The sequence below is a fragment of the Teleopsis dalmanni genome, chromosome 1 (assembly GCF_002237135.1).
Source record: "Teleopsis dalmanni isolate 2A chromosome 1, ASM223713v2, whole genome shotgun sequence".
NCBI lineage: Eukaryota > Metazoa > Arthropoda > Insecta > Diptera > Diopsidae > Teleopsis > Teleopsis dalmanni.
In genome coordinates this window covers 23,737,745-23,755,084 of record NC_051846.1, presented here as the reverse complement: position 1 = coordinate 23,755,084, position 17,340 = coordinate 23,737,745, and the positions used below count along the sequence as shown (strand labels likewise).

Sequence of the window (17,340 nt, the reverse complement as noted above, 5' to 3'; positions counted from 1 at the left end):
TTTATTACAAAATTTGTTAATAAATTTCATTATTTTATTATAATTTGATTATCGTATGAAAGATTTTTTAAAAATAGATATTTTTACCGAAATTTTTCCAAAAAATACTTATAATATTATATCTTAGCTACAATATGTGCAAAACACGCATTTTGAACAATATGTCTCTGAGATATTTGAAAAAAAGTTCACGCGGTAATACGGGTGAAGATTAAAAACGCCATCTAGTGCTGCAGTAGGTTAGGTTAGGTTAGGTTAAACCGGCGATCCCACTTAGGGGGATCCACTTAGGCCCATAGGCCCATTGTGATACCGTATTATTTAGAAACCCATGGGCTAAAACCATCCAGAACCCTTAACAAAGCTTACAATGCTACATAGAGGGAGTTCTCGAAGTTCGTCAAGATCCTCAAAAAAGAAAGCCCCCAAAAATTTAAGGCCACGCCGTGCATGTGCCGGACACGAAGAAAGCAGGTGAGAGGCACTTTCGTCATCCTCACCACAACTGCGGCAAAAATGGTTGAACGGTAGATTCAGTCTCCTAGCATGATTACCTAGAATACAATGACCCGTCAGTAAACCCACCACAAGACTGGTATCTCTACGGGATAACTCTAAGAGAGACTTCGATTTTCTCTTATTGGTCTGTGGCCACATTGCATACAGATGCCTGCATATCGCAGAGTCTTCCCATCTTTTGTTAAAAAGTTCGGCACAGGAAGAACTCAAAATCAATTTGCATGAAGTCAACGATATGCCCAGATTGTTTAGGTGTTCCGAGTGGTTCCCTGAAGCACCACGTCTGGCTAGCTCGTCTGCTTTACAATTGCCGTAAATATCCCTATGGCCGGGAACCCAGATTAGAGAAATATTGAACTGCGTCGACATCTCATTTAGAGATGTGTAGCAGTCAAGGACCGTCCTAGATGTGAATTGGACAGAACTCAAGGACTTTAAAGCAGCTTGACTATCCGATAGTATATATATATTCCTTTCAAGTATATTACCTACTTCTAGACAAGCTAAAGCTTCCTTAATGGCAATTACTTTTGCCTGAAAAACACTACAGTGATCCGGAAGCCTATAGCAGGAGGATATATTCAGCCCCTCTGAGAAAACTCCACTGCCTACGGCGCTCCCAATCTTTGAACCATCAGTAAAAATTTGCAGACCCTCACCCAGGGAGGGACCTCCTGACAACCAAGCTTCCCTGGATGGGAATCTAACAATAAATTTTCTATCAAAGTCGAGAATCGGAGAGGTGTAGTGCTGCAGTAGCTTCATTAAAAAAATTTATATTAGCAACAAATAGTTAAATTCAAAATTTCGTATACTTTTTGAACAGTAAATAATATTTATGCAATGTCTTGAATATTAATATCGCCTTAATATAATAGAGGTTTTTATTATCTAGAGTACCCTATTTAGTAATTGAGTGATATGGTAAGATTGCAAATGTACATATTTTATTACTTTATGCGGTTACCCAGCGAGTTCGACTGGACCTTAAATATCTCTATATTTTTTAATAATTTACAAAATTTATAAATCTTTTATGCTTTAACCAGAAAATATTTTTTATTTATCTCAAATGCTTGCCTTTACATTAAGATCTTACACAGTTTTCGAAAAAAGAGGGTACATAGTGATAATGTAAAATAAATTTATTGCAATTTTTTAATACAAAAATAATAATATTTTAAATTAAACCGTATATGAGTATATGAACTTTTGTAGAAAATCTTGTATAAGTAGCTTATAATAACAGGAGTAAAATAAGTCATCAAATAAAATATCTATTTTTATTTTTTTTGTAGAGAAATTCTAAATTTTTATAAATTCAAAATATAGCAATTTAGCTAGGAACTCTCTGTGTGAAATCCAATATACCAGCGGATTTAGAGAATTGTTGTTGACTTAGTAGTATGAACACTATCTCTGCTAACGTAATTTTATTAACCAACGACTAGGTCGGCTACTATACACGATGTAAGTGACTTCCATCTGAAGAAAATAAAATTTGTTGATCCAGTTCACCGTTTTAAGGGTAATGTAAATTGGTTATCTTAAAGCGATATCAATGGAATTATCAAAACGTCACCACGGTCTTTTTCATTCTTTTTAATTCTTTTCATTGACCAAGAACCCCTTCTTTAACCAAGAATCCAGATTAGAGTGCTGTTAGCATGTCGATTTGGACTGTCGATTCCTCACTTATACTTTTTTATTGGTTTTAACTTATTGAGAAAAACTAAAAATTAAATTGAAACAGATTACAGATCGAAATAAGAATATCAGAAATAAGAATAGCTCATGCGAAATGATTGTTACAAATGATTTGAAACAAAAACGGATAACAATATATTTTTGGAAGATAATTCTAATTATAATTTACATATTTCGTAGCTGTAACAGCGTGCGTCTCCCAAACTCAATAACATATCTGAAAGGCAACGTTTTCAACTGTTTTACACAGCGAGCTCAGAACCATGCCCAAAAAGATGTTCCAATATTTTTGAAACTGTTACTTATGACACTATAGCATGATAATAAAGAGGTATGCTTCAAAGAAGATTGAATAAGAATTGAAGATTCAATAACATTTAGTTAATTTCTGAAAAATTAAAAATACTCGTTAATTTTTATCAAATCTATTTCAGTGCAGTGATTGTATGGATGGTCAATCTACTAATATGCAATAAGTGTATCATATTAATAAACATAGTTGGTTAACTGGATGAGACAATAAAGTAGATAATGCGATGAGGTAACAAATTTTAGGTTTTGGTAACCTGTATAACATCAATTAGTATGTTCTGAAGTTAATTATGTTTTTATTTGAGCTCTTAGTACTTTAATGTCAAGATATTTGGTATTAATGATTGAAAGTTCTTTTCAGTTACTTTCAGTTTATTTTATATCCAACATATCGGGGTGTAAAAAATTTATATTATTTTAGCGAAATAAATCTTTTAATGTTCTGTTTTTTTATTTCTTACTTATTTAGATATTATCAATTTCTTATCTGAATTGTATTGTCCATAAATCTTTGTTCCTGTAATCACGCCAACTTCATACCACACTTTTAACTTAACTTGGAAGTATATTTTATTCACTTCTATACTTTATTTAATCTAAACCAGTGCTGCATCATTTTGCTCATAGACTGTATAAAAGATAGTTGAACAATTTTTTAACAGATAAAAGGAAGTTTGGCAGATTGACAAAAAAAAAGGAATAAATCAGAATTCGTAGAAATACGAAAAACTTGTAAATTGCTTAATAAAAAGTGAAGAAGTGAAACTATAAATACTTTACGAGTTTTTAGGAACTTAACAGTTCTATTATTAAGCAGAAGTTTAATAAGCTTTTTACAACTTAAGTTGAAAAAGTTGACTATTTTATTAGCCATTATGCGAAGTAGGTGGAGAACTTGATGATGACATTTGGAAAAATTAGGTCAAGTCATAAAAATCTCAATCATTTAGGTTCATGTCGGTCAACGAAATAATGGGCTGAATACTGAATATTGCAGCTAATGCAATTTGGTATTGATCAATAATTGAACATGAAAGTGTTGTCCAGCGTAGATGACATACACAATCAGTATTTAGATGTGGTTTACATACAAAGACAGACAGAAATTTTTAGGTAGTTCAATGTACTCATTTAATCAGTTACTGTGACTATAATCAGATTGTAACAGAAAGAGACAGTTTAAACCCTAGAGTTTGAGTTCTAAAATTTAAAAAAATTAATTTTAATTTTAATAAATTTTATTTGTGATTTGTGTCAAATATTGTCATACCCACAACTTGCCTATTTCTTGTTATTTCTTACCAACGACTTTCAATAAATTTTAAAGTAATTTTAATAATCATTAAATAAAAATTGATAACAAAGAAAGAATAACAAAAATGAAGTGAAATAAAAAAATAATAAATAAAATAAAAATGCTTTATTTTTTATTTTAAATTTAAAAAATCATTTTTAAATCATGCTCCCAACTGAGTTTATGAAATAAATCTTTTTATGAACGTTTTAGCATGAAATACCATATATTAGGATTTCTGAGATTTTTGTGATATATTTTATTCCATAGCAAATCATTTGACATTTATAATTAATCAAATCCAAGTTGTTTGCAGGTTTTATGGCGGCTTTCAGCTGCCATTGTTTCAAGCTGTTTTCGTATTATCCTGACGCTCCTGCTGTTTCCGCTTTCGTCCATTTTAGATGATTAATATAGCAGACATTGATGGTTCTCTTGTATTTTCTGATTACTCTATCCTTGCACAAAATTTTATATTACTACTTTATTAATATTGCCTCTAGGAAAATTTACTTATAATTTATATGAAAAAGATGTTTATTAAATTTACCAATAAACTTTATTGTGCAACTTAAACCAAGTAAAATTAATTTCATTATTAAGTTTATTTACTTGAATAAATATGATTTTAAGCAAGTTCATAAATTATATTAAAATTTACAAATTAAGATGTGACTGCGGTACATAAAGAGCAAGTTATTTGTTGGAAAATTCATAAATATTTTCTTACCCAATAATATTTTCTATAAGTTAACTTAAATAGTTAAGCTTCTAAAAATATTATTTATATTCTTATTTTATGTAAAGAATAATAAATTTATTTATAACAACAGCTATGAAAGTAGAGACTACTTTATTTAATAAAACTGTATTTACTGTATTTAATAGAGAGGTTTCGAGCAGTAGTGAATTGCAACAACAACATTTTTATTTATTACTAATTAATTGAATTTTTGGCTGACCATACAGCTGTTTCTAGAATTGCCAAATAACTATCATCAGTGGTCTTTTTAGAATTATTATTTTTACTTAATTATTCGTAAATAGTTTTTTAAGACTGCAAGTACCACGGGTTTAACTTGTACCCCGCCAAATTTGCAGCACAGAGTGAGGGTTTATTAGTTAATTGACCCAAAGCCGTACTAAACTTGTAGTTCTGTTAATTTGCTGTGAAAGTTCATTATTAAATATACTTCCTGTGTTATATTACGTCATGTATAAATACATATTATTTAAGGACTTGCATTTATGCGTATTTTAACAAGATAATAGATAATAGCAGACAATGTGTCTTACCGAAGACGCGGTACAATCATACCCTTAGTAATAGTTGAAATGGAATATGACAGCAACATCCTTAAGACAAAAGAAAATTTACCTAAAGTTACTTCTAATCTGGAGCTACAAAACACAGTGACAATTTAAAAGCATTGCTTATATTGAGAATATCGGATAGACCATTTAGGACAGATGAACTTAGTGTGAATAGATGTCTTTCGATAAATATAGATGAGCGCAATTTTTGTTAACATTTTTAGATCTACAGTTGACTGAATAGGGTATTCTATGTATTAAACATGTTTGCTAAATTGTTTGCTAAAGTTCTAATTCTGAAAGTACTCTGTTTATATGTATATTTAACTAAAGCTAAAGACATGCTTACATCAATTAGATTTGCTGTTAGAAGTAGTTGAACACAATATCCTGCCATGATATCTACATGGAAATCAATGTTGGACTGTGAGCGTTAGCCTATATTGTTTGCATTTGTTCTCCAAAATCTCGTAAAATTTACATTTTTCCACGGAGTGTTCGCATTGTTAGTGCTCACTTTTTTAGTATCTTATAGTGCTTACTTACTTTACAGTTTTTAATAGATATTTGGTTATGTATTTCTCTCTTGGATTGTTAGTAATAATTCGTTAAAAACACATTTTTATTAAAAATTTTGTTTTATTTTAATTTGTTTCTAAGAACCACACAATTTTTTACATATCCGTAAAACATAGAATAATAATGTTAACTTAGTACAGATTTAATGATTACATATAATTATATATTAATTAAGATTGCATTTTAATATGGTAAGGTATATGTATATATATATTTAAGGTGCTAATGACACAGGAGTATTCGAAACATCTTAAATTATTCAGAATCATTTGAAAAAATAAATTTCTTATATATAATAAAAATTTATTATAATTCATGATCAGAAACAGTAATATAACAGACCCTTACGTAAAAGAGTTTCTAATTTAATAAGAATTTATTTATATAAATATAAACACTAAACGATTTATTCAGTCAAATTGCTCAAAAGTTGTGATGATGGCACGAACTGCAAATCAAGTTGAACTGATCTGTAATATCTCGGGGAACCGCTAAAAATGTAAAATAAAATTAATAATTATATATTGTAAATAAAATTAAAATTTTTTTATGAAAACGTACCTATTTCGATTACCAGCTGTATAGTAACGTTGGACATAGCTATAAAAAAATTATTAAAGTAAAATTTAATAAATTAAAACTTTTCTTTAAAACTGCTTATTACTTACTTTCTTGGTCTAGCTCTGGCTTTGCCACCTGAACGGAACCGAGTCTGCGCTGATACTGATGCTGCTGCTGCAGCTGCTGCAGAAGCAGATACTGGACCTGGTACAGGTTGAATCGTTAAAGCACTTGCTGGTCCAGGGTTAGTAGTTGCAATATTTGCTGGTGCATTCCACATAGCTGATAGGTTTATAGGTACGAATGCTGGCAATGAGACAGTAAGTGGTGTACCAGGTGGTGGAAGAGGTGCTGGAGTCGGTTTTGGTTCAGGTTCTGGTTCTGGTTCAGGTTCGGGCTCTGGTTCTGGCTCTGGTTCAGGTTCAGGTTCTGGCTCAGGTTCTGGTTCTGGTTCTGGCTCAGGTTCTGGTTCAGGTTCAGGTTCAGGTTCTGGTGTAGGTAATGGTTCAGGTTTAGGTTTAGGTTTTAGCGCTTCTAGTAGAGCCCAAAGATCTTCTTTTGCAATATAACCAGTATTCCAGCCATGGTAACCAAATGCTGAACGTTGTAATCGTTCATATTCATCCATTGGTATGCCGAACGGTGTGCGAGGTGGTGCATCGTTTTGTTGTGGTAGATTAATATGTTCAACATTAGTATCCTTTCTATTGTAATAAGAGCGTTGTGATCTCTCGACGTTATCATGTGGTATTCCGCTAACAGAATGAGTATTTTGCAAATTGTCTATATACTCAACATTGTGGGGAGTTTGAATTGAGTACTGTGGGTGTTCCGGGTAAATATACTGAGCTTCAGTAAAACTATATATTAAGCAAGTCAGTAATATAACTGAACTCTGAAAAATTTTTAAAGTTATTACAACTTTTATTATGAATCTTTCTGTGTAATTTTATAACACTTACAAAAATTTGTTGTAAATTCATATCTATTCCTTTTAACTTATAATAATTGTTTAATTATATTCCAAGGATGACAAAATTACAGAAACACACAAAACTTTCACTTAAGCACTTTCACTACAAATTTTTTGCTATATTTACTTAATTTAATGCCAGTGGTTAATGTTGCTATTTAATTGATTGAAGGCTTATAAATGTTTATGATTTCGAGTGCGTTTTCTCTTATATATTCGAATTTTAATTATTTTTTAAAATTTATTTAGTGCACTTGTTTTCCCATTTCTATAAATTGTTTTTACTTTGTGGTAAATCTGCTCATATTTCCTCATTTTTATTGTTACGTATTTCATGTCAAACTTGAACCAGTTTCAGGAAACTTCAAGTCTTAAATGCCTTAAATGACTTAGCCATTTACTTTAATAGTTTATTTAAGCAACATTAATATTTGGTCTTCATTGCTACATCATTTCAATGATTTTTTGATTCTGAATTTAAATTCAAACTGATACATTTCAGTTTTTATCTTTTTTATTTATACTAATAAAAACTTAAATATCTAGTAAATTTACACTCTTTAATGGAGTTAATCCGAGGATAAGCTATTGCTCAGTATAATCTCATTTCATTACTCTAATAACACAATAATAAGCAACAAGATTTGCAGATACATTCCATATAATAAGTGTGGAAAAACAATGATTTTTTTGTGTTTTTAATTTGATAGCTTAAGATAGATATTAAATTGAGCTGTCTCTTTTTTTTAAGGAGTATACATATACGAGTATTAAATACTAATGTGTTATTAATTAATTATCATAATTAATTTTACAAATTACATGATTAAAATAATTGTCGACCAAAATAGAAGAAAAATATTTGTTTTATTTTTAATATATAAATATTTTTCTCACATGGGAAGAAAAGAAGTTAATATAGAGAATTGTGGAGTTAAGTATACGATGTGTATTTTTCGTGGAATCCATATTTTTAATTTATTTTTCATCCTATTTTTTAGGCTTCTTCAAGGAATTGATTCGCAAAAGATTGAACTTTTTAAATATAAGCACAAAGAAATAAATACGAATAAACCCAAAGAGAATGCCTACATAAGTTTGCAAGAAAAATTCGTATGCAAATAACTTGCACCAGACAGTACGGGTTTATAAGATACAAATATTCCTTTAAGATTTCTTTACATCAAATGTGTTTTTTTTTTCTGACTGCTTTTCTATTTAAGACAAAGCGGTCAGTAGCGTAATTGGCCGGTTCCAAGGTTGGAAACCCATGAGGAGAAGTTTCAAAACCTCTTTTTTTAAAGACTAGGACGTTTTCAACAAATTTGGTTATATTTGTAAAGACTTTTTTGTAAAGCGGTTGGAACCTTTCATTATGCATCCAAGCAGGCATTATGTGTTGTTTATATGTTTTTGATTGACAATAGATGTTATTAGACTATCAACTAAAAAATTTATCTGAATCTATTTCATATTTATTTACAATAAATATTTAATATGAAGTCCTTAGTTATTTAATTAGTTTTACTTATGCAACAGTACCCAGGTGTATTAATTTTAATTAGTCGATTAAAAGTTATTAAACTGACAGTTTCTTTTAATGCCATTATTCGACAACTTACAAAAATATTGTAAACGATTTTGAATAACATTTTTAAAATATTTGCATTATAAATATTTGCTATAAACCCTTAACAATTTTTTTGAAACGGTAAATCTTAACAATTAAAAATATTTACCATAAGATTAACTCTTCAAAGCTAATGGTGAAGAGCGATTTAAATGCATGCTATGAGTAATTCGTAAAATGTATAGTCAAATAAAGGGTTGGACTTCAAGTGAGGTATTCGTTAAGCACTTTCAGAAAAGTGGGCTTATTTGCATGTTAATTTTAAACAGACACGTTTTCCATTGGAGCATTCATGTCAAAAGAATACATCTACGGTTAATTCTTCATTGCGCGTTCGGATACCATTCGGATACCTAGGTACCATTAACTTTACTTGCAAGCCGAATTGTATTAATCTGAATTTTTTAATATAATAAACAGTTGGGTAACATTTCATTGTCTCTTTGTATTCTTTTATTGCAGAATATAGTCTTTTAATGCTACACTTTGTAACTGATAGAGTGGTCCTTCGATTCGTTATAGAGTAAACCTTAAACCTTTAAGCTAATCCCTTTTAGAGGCGTGACTTAAAATAGTATGTGAATAGCCAAGTGCAGTGAGTGTGAAACAACGTCGTTGATATTGATTGCATTAATAAATTTTAGTGTTATAAAAAAAACAAAACTCAAGTCAACAGTTTTTGGATTTTTTTAAAATTTTTTTTTACCAATGATTATTTTCATCAAATAATTAATTGTAATAATTCAAACTTTTTTAAAGACATATCAATATAATAACAATTCATATTGTCTTTATGATTTTACAAACAGCTTTGGATCTCTATCATGGGTTTATTAAAGCTTTTAGCTTCAAATTTATTTTATTATTATATATCAATGGAATTATAATTTTTTACGAAGTTTATGAATAACTTAAAAAAGAAACTAATATCAATGGATTTTTTAAAATGGTTTTTATTAACCACCAGCTCTTACTACGATTTTAAAACGCTTAATCATGCAAATCATTTCGTTTTAGATACAAACACTTCATAAATTCCCATTGCCTCATTCTCATTCCAAAAAAAGTTATAAATTTCTTATTAACATCAGCAAATATATTATTTTTTGTACTAAAAATATGAATTTTTTTCTACTTTGCCACTTCAATTGCTCAACTTTTCCCATATGAATAACTTATAGTAGCACTTTTAACAATTTCAGTTCTATTAACCGGAAATAATCGAACTTTAGCAGTTTCCTACTAGTTTCCAACATATTATGCCCTAAAGCAATGATACTTACCAGTGATGTGGATACAAATAGACGCATTTATGTCTCTATACGCATAATAGGTATACCATATATTGGTATCAATATATATATGTATGTATTCAAAGGCGGGTAGCATGAGTGGAGACAAATTGTCTAAATATTTACAAAATTTTGGGGAAATATGTTTATTTTATATATGTTTATATATTTATGTTGATGTGAATATCAGTCAAAGGGACATGTCTATTCATATACGAAACAATAGAAAGTTGTCTATGGCAAAAACAGCAGACATTTCATTTTCTACGAAAATTGCAACTTTTTCTTTTTGTCTAAAAAAAATTAGCTTTTATAATTTTTTTTACTAAAAATAAAAATTTATTTTATAAAATTTCTTTAAAAAACCTCAATCAAGTCATGATGTTAGAAAATTTGTTTGTGCAATGAAAATTAAAAGTAAAAGTAACTCGTCAGATATTTCACTTCATAGCAGTTTACACAAATATATATAGTGCAGGCACGTAGCCGGAGGAGAGATTAAGAGGTTGAATCCACTAACCCCCCTAAATAAATTGTAAAACTATATAACAATAATATGTATGCTTATGTATATTTATTATAAATGACTGTTTAATAATATAATTTTTTTTTTGAATAATTAACATAATCGCAAATGTTCAAAATAATTGCTCAAAATATGAATGTAAAAAGTATCTCTTTTGCTTACTCTCTCATTTGTACAGTTACTCTCTCTCTCTTAAGCATCCTACATATATCGCTATATCTTTATTATTATCAGTGGCAGTTTTGAGTGAAGGAAATAAGCATTTAGTGAGGTAAAATTTTCTATTCCATTTAGATTTTTTAGTTTAATTTAATTCTAATTTATTTTTAAAAATAAATTTATAATTATCTAAATATAATGTATAAGAAATGTATATAAAATAAGTAAATTAAAAAGAAAATTACGTACAAATTTCTTTCTAAATATTTAATGAGAAACTAAATTTACAATTCACAACTTTCAATCGAATGCAAGACAAGACATGGATACATCCAGTCTTGGAGACATGTACGCAAAATATTCTTGAAGACCGTCATACATTTGGATCGATGGGTCTTCACGCATGCATTCATGACTTCAAAACGTTTTCGATAATGAATCGATTCGGTTTTTACTGGATTGAAAGTAAAATATATATAGATGCTTTCACACATTTCATACATATATGATAATTTTATCTTTAATTAAGATTTATAAAGTCGATTATACGCCTACCCTTATAATAATTTTATTAATTTTGAGTTCTTATATGTTTTCATTCATTGTTCGAGAAGTTAATATTAAATATGGGTAATAAAATCCAAAAAATTTTAAAAGTTTGATATATTTTTTAGTTGGCAATATTTCAAAATCTACTCTTAGTTTCACACAATCTGGCAGCTTCGTTTATTTTGACAATTATATGACGAATAAAAATAGATTAGGAACGCTTATGGATTTAATTAAAAAAAGATACTTATTAATCAATATGACTTATGTATGGAATGACTTGATGTGATTTAAAATATACAATTTAGGGCACATTTGAATCTATCCAGCTCTATATAAGGTAGTAATATGATGTGATGCCATTTCAAAAAATAATCATAAATATTTGAGCTATAAGCCAATAAGTTTTGATATAATTGGAAAAAATTATAATATTTAAACAATAATCATATATGTTTACGCTATAAGGTAAAGTCTTCGAAAACGATTTAAAAAATCCAAACCGTGTCAAAAAATGGTCGTAAATATTTCCTATTCGATGTTACCTCAGATCTGATATGATTGCAAAAATTCATGACATTTTGATAAATGGCTGAATACCTTTGTATTATGAGGTAAGAAATTAGGATATAAAATGAAAGAATATTGGGATGTCAGAAAATTAATGTGTACGTTGATGAAATATTTTTTATGTAGTATAAATCGAATGACAATAAACTAATTTAAAATCTTTTAACTTGTTAAAAGATTACATATATATATGAACATTTTCAGTAGGGAGCCTGTCGTCCTTAAGATTAAAAAACTTAATTCTCATTATATATGTTATGGATACGTATCCAATTCAATACATGTAAATTTAAAGTGATTAAAATTAATTTTTTTCTTAAATCATAACCTCAAAATCCATAATGTAATATGAATTTTGACTCCAAAAACATAATAGCAGTGGAATTTTGATTCTTAATGTGATTTGCGTACCAATTTTAGAACATTGACTCAAAGACTAATTTTCAAACAGAAGACGGAGTTTAATTATTTGTTTATAATTTATTTTTATTTTTTTAATTAAATACCTATAATTGATATTTAATTTTTTTTTTTAAATTGTTTAGCAGAATTTACATTTTTACTTAATCAGGAGGCATACTTTTTCAAAGGAATGTGTCCAGAGTTAAATGTGTCCAGAGTTAAATAGAGTTTTCTTTGTGAAAAGATGCTTGAATTATTCATTTTTGAGGTTTTATTTTTTGCGGTCAAAAACACAATCAATTACTGGCTCTTAGTCTAGAATTAAATTTGATATATATATATAGCAGATACAGCATACATATAACAGTTCCAAGAAGTATATGTAATACATACAAAAAAATGTGCATATTTTTCTGTTGTAAAGATTATGATATTAATTACGATTCTTGACTGCGGCTGTTGACGGCAACCAAGTCTTCCAAGATTTGGTTTACTTCATCAGATGCATTTATGTAATGATGGTTTGGTATTATGTTGAAATGTTGGCAAAGTTCTTGAATGGAAAGGTTAGGATGTGCTAACACAAAATCAATCATACTCTCAGGTGAAGGATCATCACTAGAAGCATTGTAATTATTTAAAAGTTCATATGAACTTTCCCTACCATGCCATTGCATCGTATGTATCTTAAGCTTTTCTGGACGATTGTAAGTTATTCCACATTCAGCGCATGTAAACAGACCATCCAAGTGTGAAACTAAGTGCTTATTAAGAGCACATTCACGCGTGAATGTTTTCAAGCATATATCACAAGCAAATGCTTGAGACGAGTTTTCGGCAATACTTTCCCTTGTCAAGTCTTCTTGACTAATGCTTTCTTTCTCCCGCTCATTTAAACTAGGAACCATCGCCGTGCCGTTCATTTGTTCAAATTCTTGTGCTACATTATTCACAGCGCTATTAAAGTCATTAGTAATCTCTGGTGCAACATTGCTTGAATTGCTGGGAAGGTTACTGTCCAAATGAGTTTTAGATCCATTGATATGCGGCATATCTAAATGCATTTGTTCGTGCACAATTAACTTATCCTGACGTGTGAATGATGCATTACAATGAGTACATTGATACGGATTGACTGTGTTATGTGACTTGACATGTACTGTTAGTTCAGCTAATGTTGCAAACGAACGTGGACAATTAGGACAGACATGTGGACGGCAACCTGTGTGTATACGAAGGTGTTTTGTTAGGTTAGTGTTTCTGGAAAAACTTTTCCCGCATAACCCACAAGTATAGGGTCGGACTCCAGTATGGATTACCGTATGTTTTCGTAGGTCTGACCGTCGACTAAATCCCTTTCGGCACAGGGTGCAAGTATAAGCCCTTGTCTTCATATGAATATTTTTGATGTGTTCGATGAGAGCAGCACGACTAGCTACTGCTAAGCTACAAAAATTGCATGCAAAGGGAGTGTTTTTATCATGACATAATTCGTGTTTTATGCACTCCATTTGCACACTAAAAGCCAGATCGCAAAACTGGCAAAGGAAATTGTTCTTTATTGCCACATTAGAGAGTTTCAATTGTGCTGCAATTGGTTGTGTCAAATTAGTTTCTAATTTTATTGGTGTGCCATCTGGTGGACATCCAAACTGAGGCTTAGTAGTATCCATATCAAAATTGGTATTAAATTTTGTTGAATTTATTATGTCATTTAATGCACTTGGCTTGAACTTTTGCTCGTTTGCATACTGTGATAGCGTTTCTTGATTAACAGAAGGCAAAAATCCGCTAAAGAAAGAACCAGCAATTGCATTAGGTTCTCGATACAAAGAATTCAAATACGAATAATTGTTGTCGTTTTCTGTATTCGAAAATGCTTTCATTTGTTGAAGATAAAAAGGAGAAAACTCAGTTGGATTTGACGGTGTATACGTATTCCTTGGTGTTATGGTAACAGAAGGTAACTTCTCCACAACTTCTTTGTAAGTGGGTATAGCGCTTGTTTTGTTGGAGTGTGCTGTTATAGTAGTTCCTGAAGGCAACTTTAAACCCATGCGAAAGGTTATATTATCAGATGTTTCCTTATTGTCAACGTCACAACATTCTATATAGTGTGAATTACCAGTCACCTTATCAGATGTTTCCTTATTGTCAACACTACAATATTCTTCATAGTCCGAAGTACCAGTTATATTATCAGATGTTTCCTTATTGTCAACACTACAATATTCTTCATAGTCCGAAATACCAGTTATGTTATCAGATGTTTCCCTATTGTCAACACTACAATATTCTTCATAGTCCGAATTACCAGTTATGCTAACAGATGTTTCCTCATTGTCAACACTACAATATTCTTCATAGTCCAAATTACCAGTTGTGTAATCAGATGTTTCCATATTGTCAACACTACAATATTCTTCATAGTCCGAATTACCAATTATGTTATCAGATGTTTCCTTATTGTCAGTACTACAATATTCTTCATAGTACGAATTACCAGTTATCTTGCCAGATGTTTCCTTATTGTCAACACTACAATATTCTTCATAGTGTGAATTATCAGTTATGTAAACAGATGTTTTCTTATTATCAACACTACAATAATCTTCATAGTACAAATTACTACTTTCTTTACCTCTAAATGGAACATTAATTGTTTTGGAATCTGCATTAATTTTTTTAATCTGGGTTTGAGAATGCAAATTCCAATTAAGGGAGTTTTGGTTGATTTCATTAAGAGCGACAATTTTAAGACCTGAAATATCTTCATTTTCATTATCTTCATCACAATTGAACGACTTTTGATCTTCTTCATCGAATACAAACATGTTAGAAAGTAGTACGTCATCATTTTGAATATTAGCACTGTCGTTGACAGGTGATTTCATTATGCTAATATTGGTATATTCTGGCTGATCCTCAACTATACAAGTTTGAAATGATTCAGATGTACCTATGAAGATTATTATTATGTACAGGAAAAAGATCTTTTCGTCTAAAAGCTTACAGAAAACAGTTTTATACTATAACTTACCTGGAAATTCTTCTAATTCTTCAAACAAAGGAGATCCATCAATACGCTGCTGCTCCGACTGGAACTCATCATTGAAATACTCAAACTCATTGCTTGAGTCAGACAACATAATTAATTCATTTGGATCCAACTCCAAAGAAATGTAGTCCTTATCAACCACGATATCAAAACTCTCTTCAGTATTAACAAATTCAAAATTGTTACTTGTATTTGACATTTTATTTAGTTAGACTTTTCTAGAAAGGTTAGATCCGCACTTAACAAAATTCCAAATTGAAATGACGTACTCTATTTTACATTCAAACTTGTCGTTTTTTTTTATGATTTTAAGGTAACTACGATTAAATTCAAATTTGACATATCATCTGTCAAGTGTAAAATCAATAAAAAAATGTGAACTTTTACAGCATAAATTGTACAAAATTTCATATTTTTATGAAATCGTTTTATAGCAAGTACAAAAAACTAAGCCTAAGAAACTGATAACATTGTTGGTAATAATAACCTCAATGTACTATTTCTCTGAACGTTTTGGTTTATTAAACCTTTATAAATTACTTGAAAATAGGGAAGATAAGGAAGAAAAGATATAGGGATACAAATATAATAGTGTAGGGTTTCCTATAAGGAATCTTCGCTCTTAATATATTTAGCTCGTTTCAGCCCATGTTACATTTACATTTATTAAATCCATATTTCATTAATATTAATTAAAAATATTTGATATTATTCTGTTTGTTGAATAAAATCTGTCAAGCTATGGGGAAGACTTAGAAAGTACTTTACATATACTTTGTTACTGTTGGGCTTATCCGCAACTAAAATTAATCATAATGGGAAGTTACTTCGATACCTAACTTTAAAGAGTACTTTAAGCTTTGCTAAAAAAAACCACTTTGTTTTTAAACCATAAAGCTGTATAAAATTACATAGTAAGTCAATCAAACTAAGTGGATCTCTAGGGTCACCCATACATCCAAAAACTTCTTTATTTGTTAATTCGACTTCGAATATTGGTGATCATATAACATAAAACTATATTGTATATTGATCTCTGCATCTAGCTATGTTTATGGGGCCTCGCATTTGGGTCTCTTGACATATGTTTCGCAGTTTGCTACCAATACCGCGTTTCCCTTCGATTTTTACCTGAATAAACATTTGGAATCGCTTATATTTTGCATTTCTTATAATATGCCCTAGTTAGGATGTTTTACTTTTTTTATAGTTGCTAATAATACGCGATCACAGCTCATTCTTTGTAAACTTCATTATATGTAACATAAAAACTTGGAAATAGATGGTATTTCCATAGTTAGGTTTGTTTACAAAATGGCAGTTAAGGTTATTGTTATAATAAATAATTTAAATTTGCGAATGAATTTTTCTACTATGAAGATACCTTTAGGGCATTAGCGTAAAAAAGGACTATGAACAAAATGTGCTTACGATATATATTATTATATTACGATGTATATAACAGAACCATTTTCTGTTTATACTAAATAAGATAAAAGCTCTCTATTGAAATCAACTACCAAGAAAGGTTCTTTCGGTTTTGTTTTGATGATTTGTATGTGAAAGATAATTCCATTGTGGTAGAATTAGCATGGAATGTTGTATAGGCTATGAAACAAATTGAAGAATCACAAATTCGCTAAGAAACCAAAAAACACACTATGATACTATTTTAAATTGTACATAAAGCTAAATAAGAGAAGAAGCTTGATATTGGTAACTGGTAATGATTCTTTAATAAAATGGAAATTAATTGTTTCAATGATATTTGTTTTTGAATTCAAATATGTACATTTATTCAATTTTGACAAATTAATTAAGAAAAAAATTTTTTTAATTTCTATTGTTGTAAATATTACAATACATACTATTTATCTCGCTCTCTTTTATTATAT

The 17,340-nt window shown here is 29.7% G+C and overlaps 1 protein-coding gene across 2 annotated transcripts; it reads right to left on the bottom strand.

Annotated features, from left to right (window-relative positions):
* Nucleotides 1–12,532: 12,532 nt before the first annotated feature.
* LOC119670122 lies at nt 12,533–15,731 on the bottom strand. 2 transcript variants are annotated; one of them, XM_038080253.1, is made up of 3 exons: nt 15,428–15,731; nt 12,781–15,346; nt 12,533–12,702 (listed from the first exon to the last, which is right to left on the bottom strand). In XM_038080253.1, the coding sequence occupies exons 1-2, from the start codon at nt 15,642–15,644 to the stop codon at nt 12,825–12,827; spliced, it is 2,739 nt and encodes a 912-aa protein (XP_037936181.1). In that variant the 5' UTR covers nt 15,645–15,731; the 3' UTR covers nt 12,533–12,702; nt 12,781–12,824. The 2 variants fall into 2 exon arrangements, with proteins under 2 accessions (XP_037936181.1, XP_037936180.1); XM_038080252.1 differs by having other exon boundaries at nt 12,533–15,346.
* Nucleotides 15,732–17,340: the final 1,609 nt, after the last annotated feature.

Coding starts and splice junctions, on each gene's coding strand:
- LOC119670122 (XM_038080252.1), bottom strand. CDS start 15,644: ATGTCAAATACAAGTAACAATTTTGAATTTGTTAATACTGAAGAGAGT. Junction 15,347..15,427: donor AGAATTAGAAGAATTTCCAG/GTAAGTTATAGT, acceptor TAATCTTCATAG/GTACATCTGAATCATTTCAA.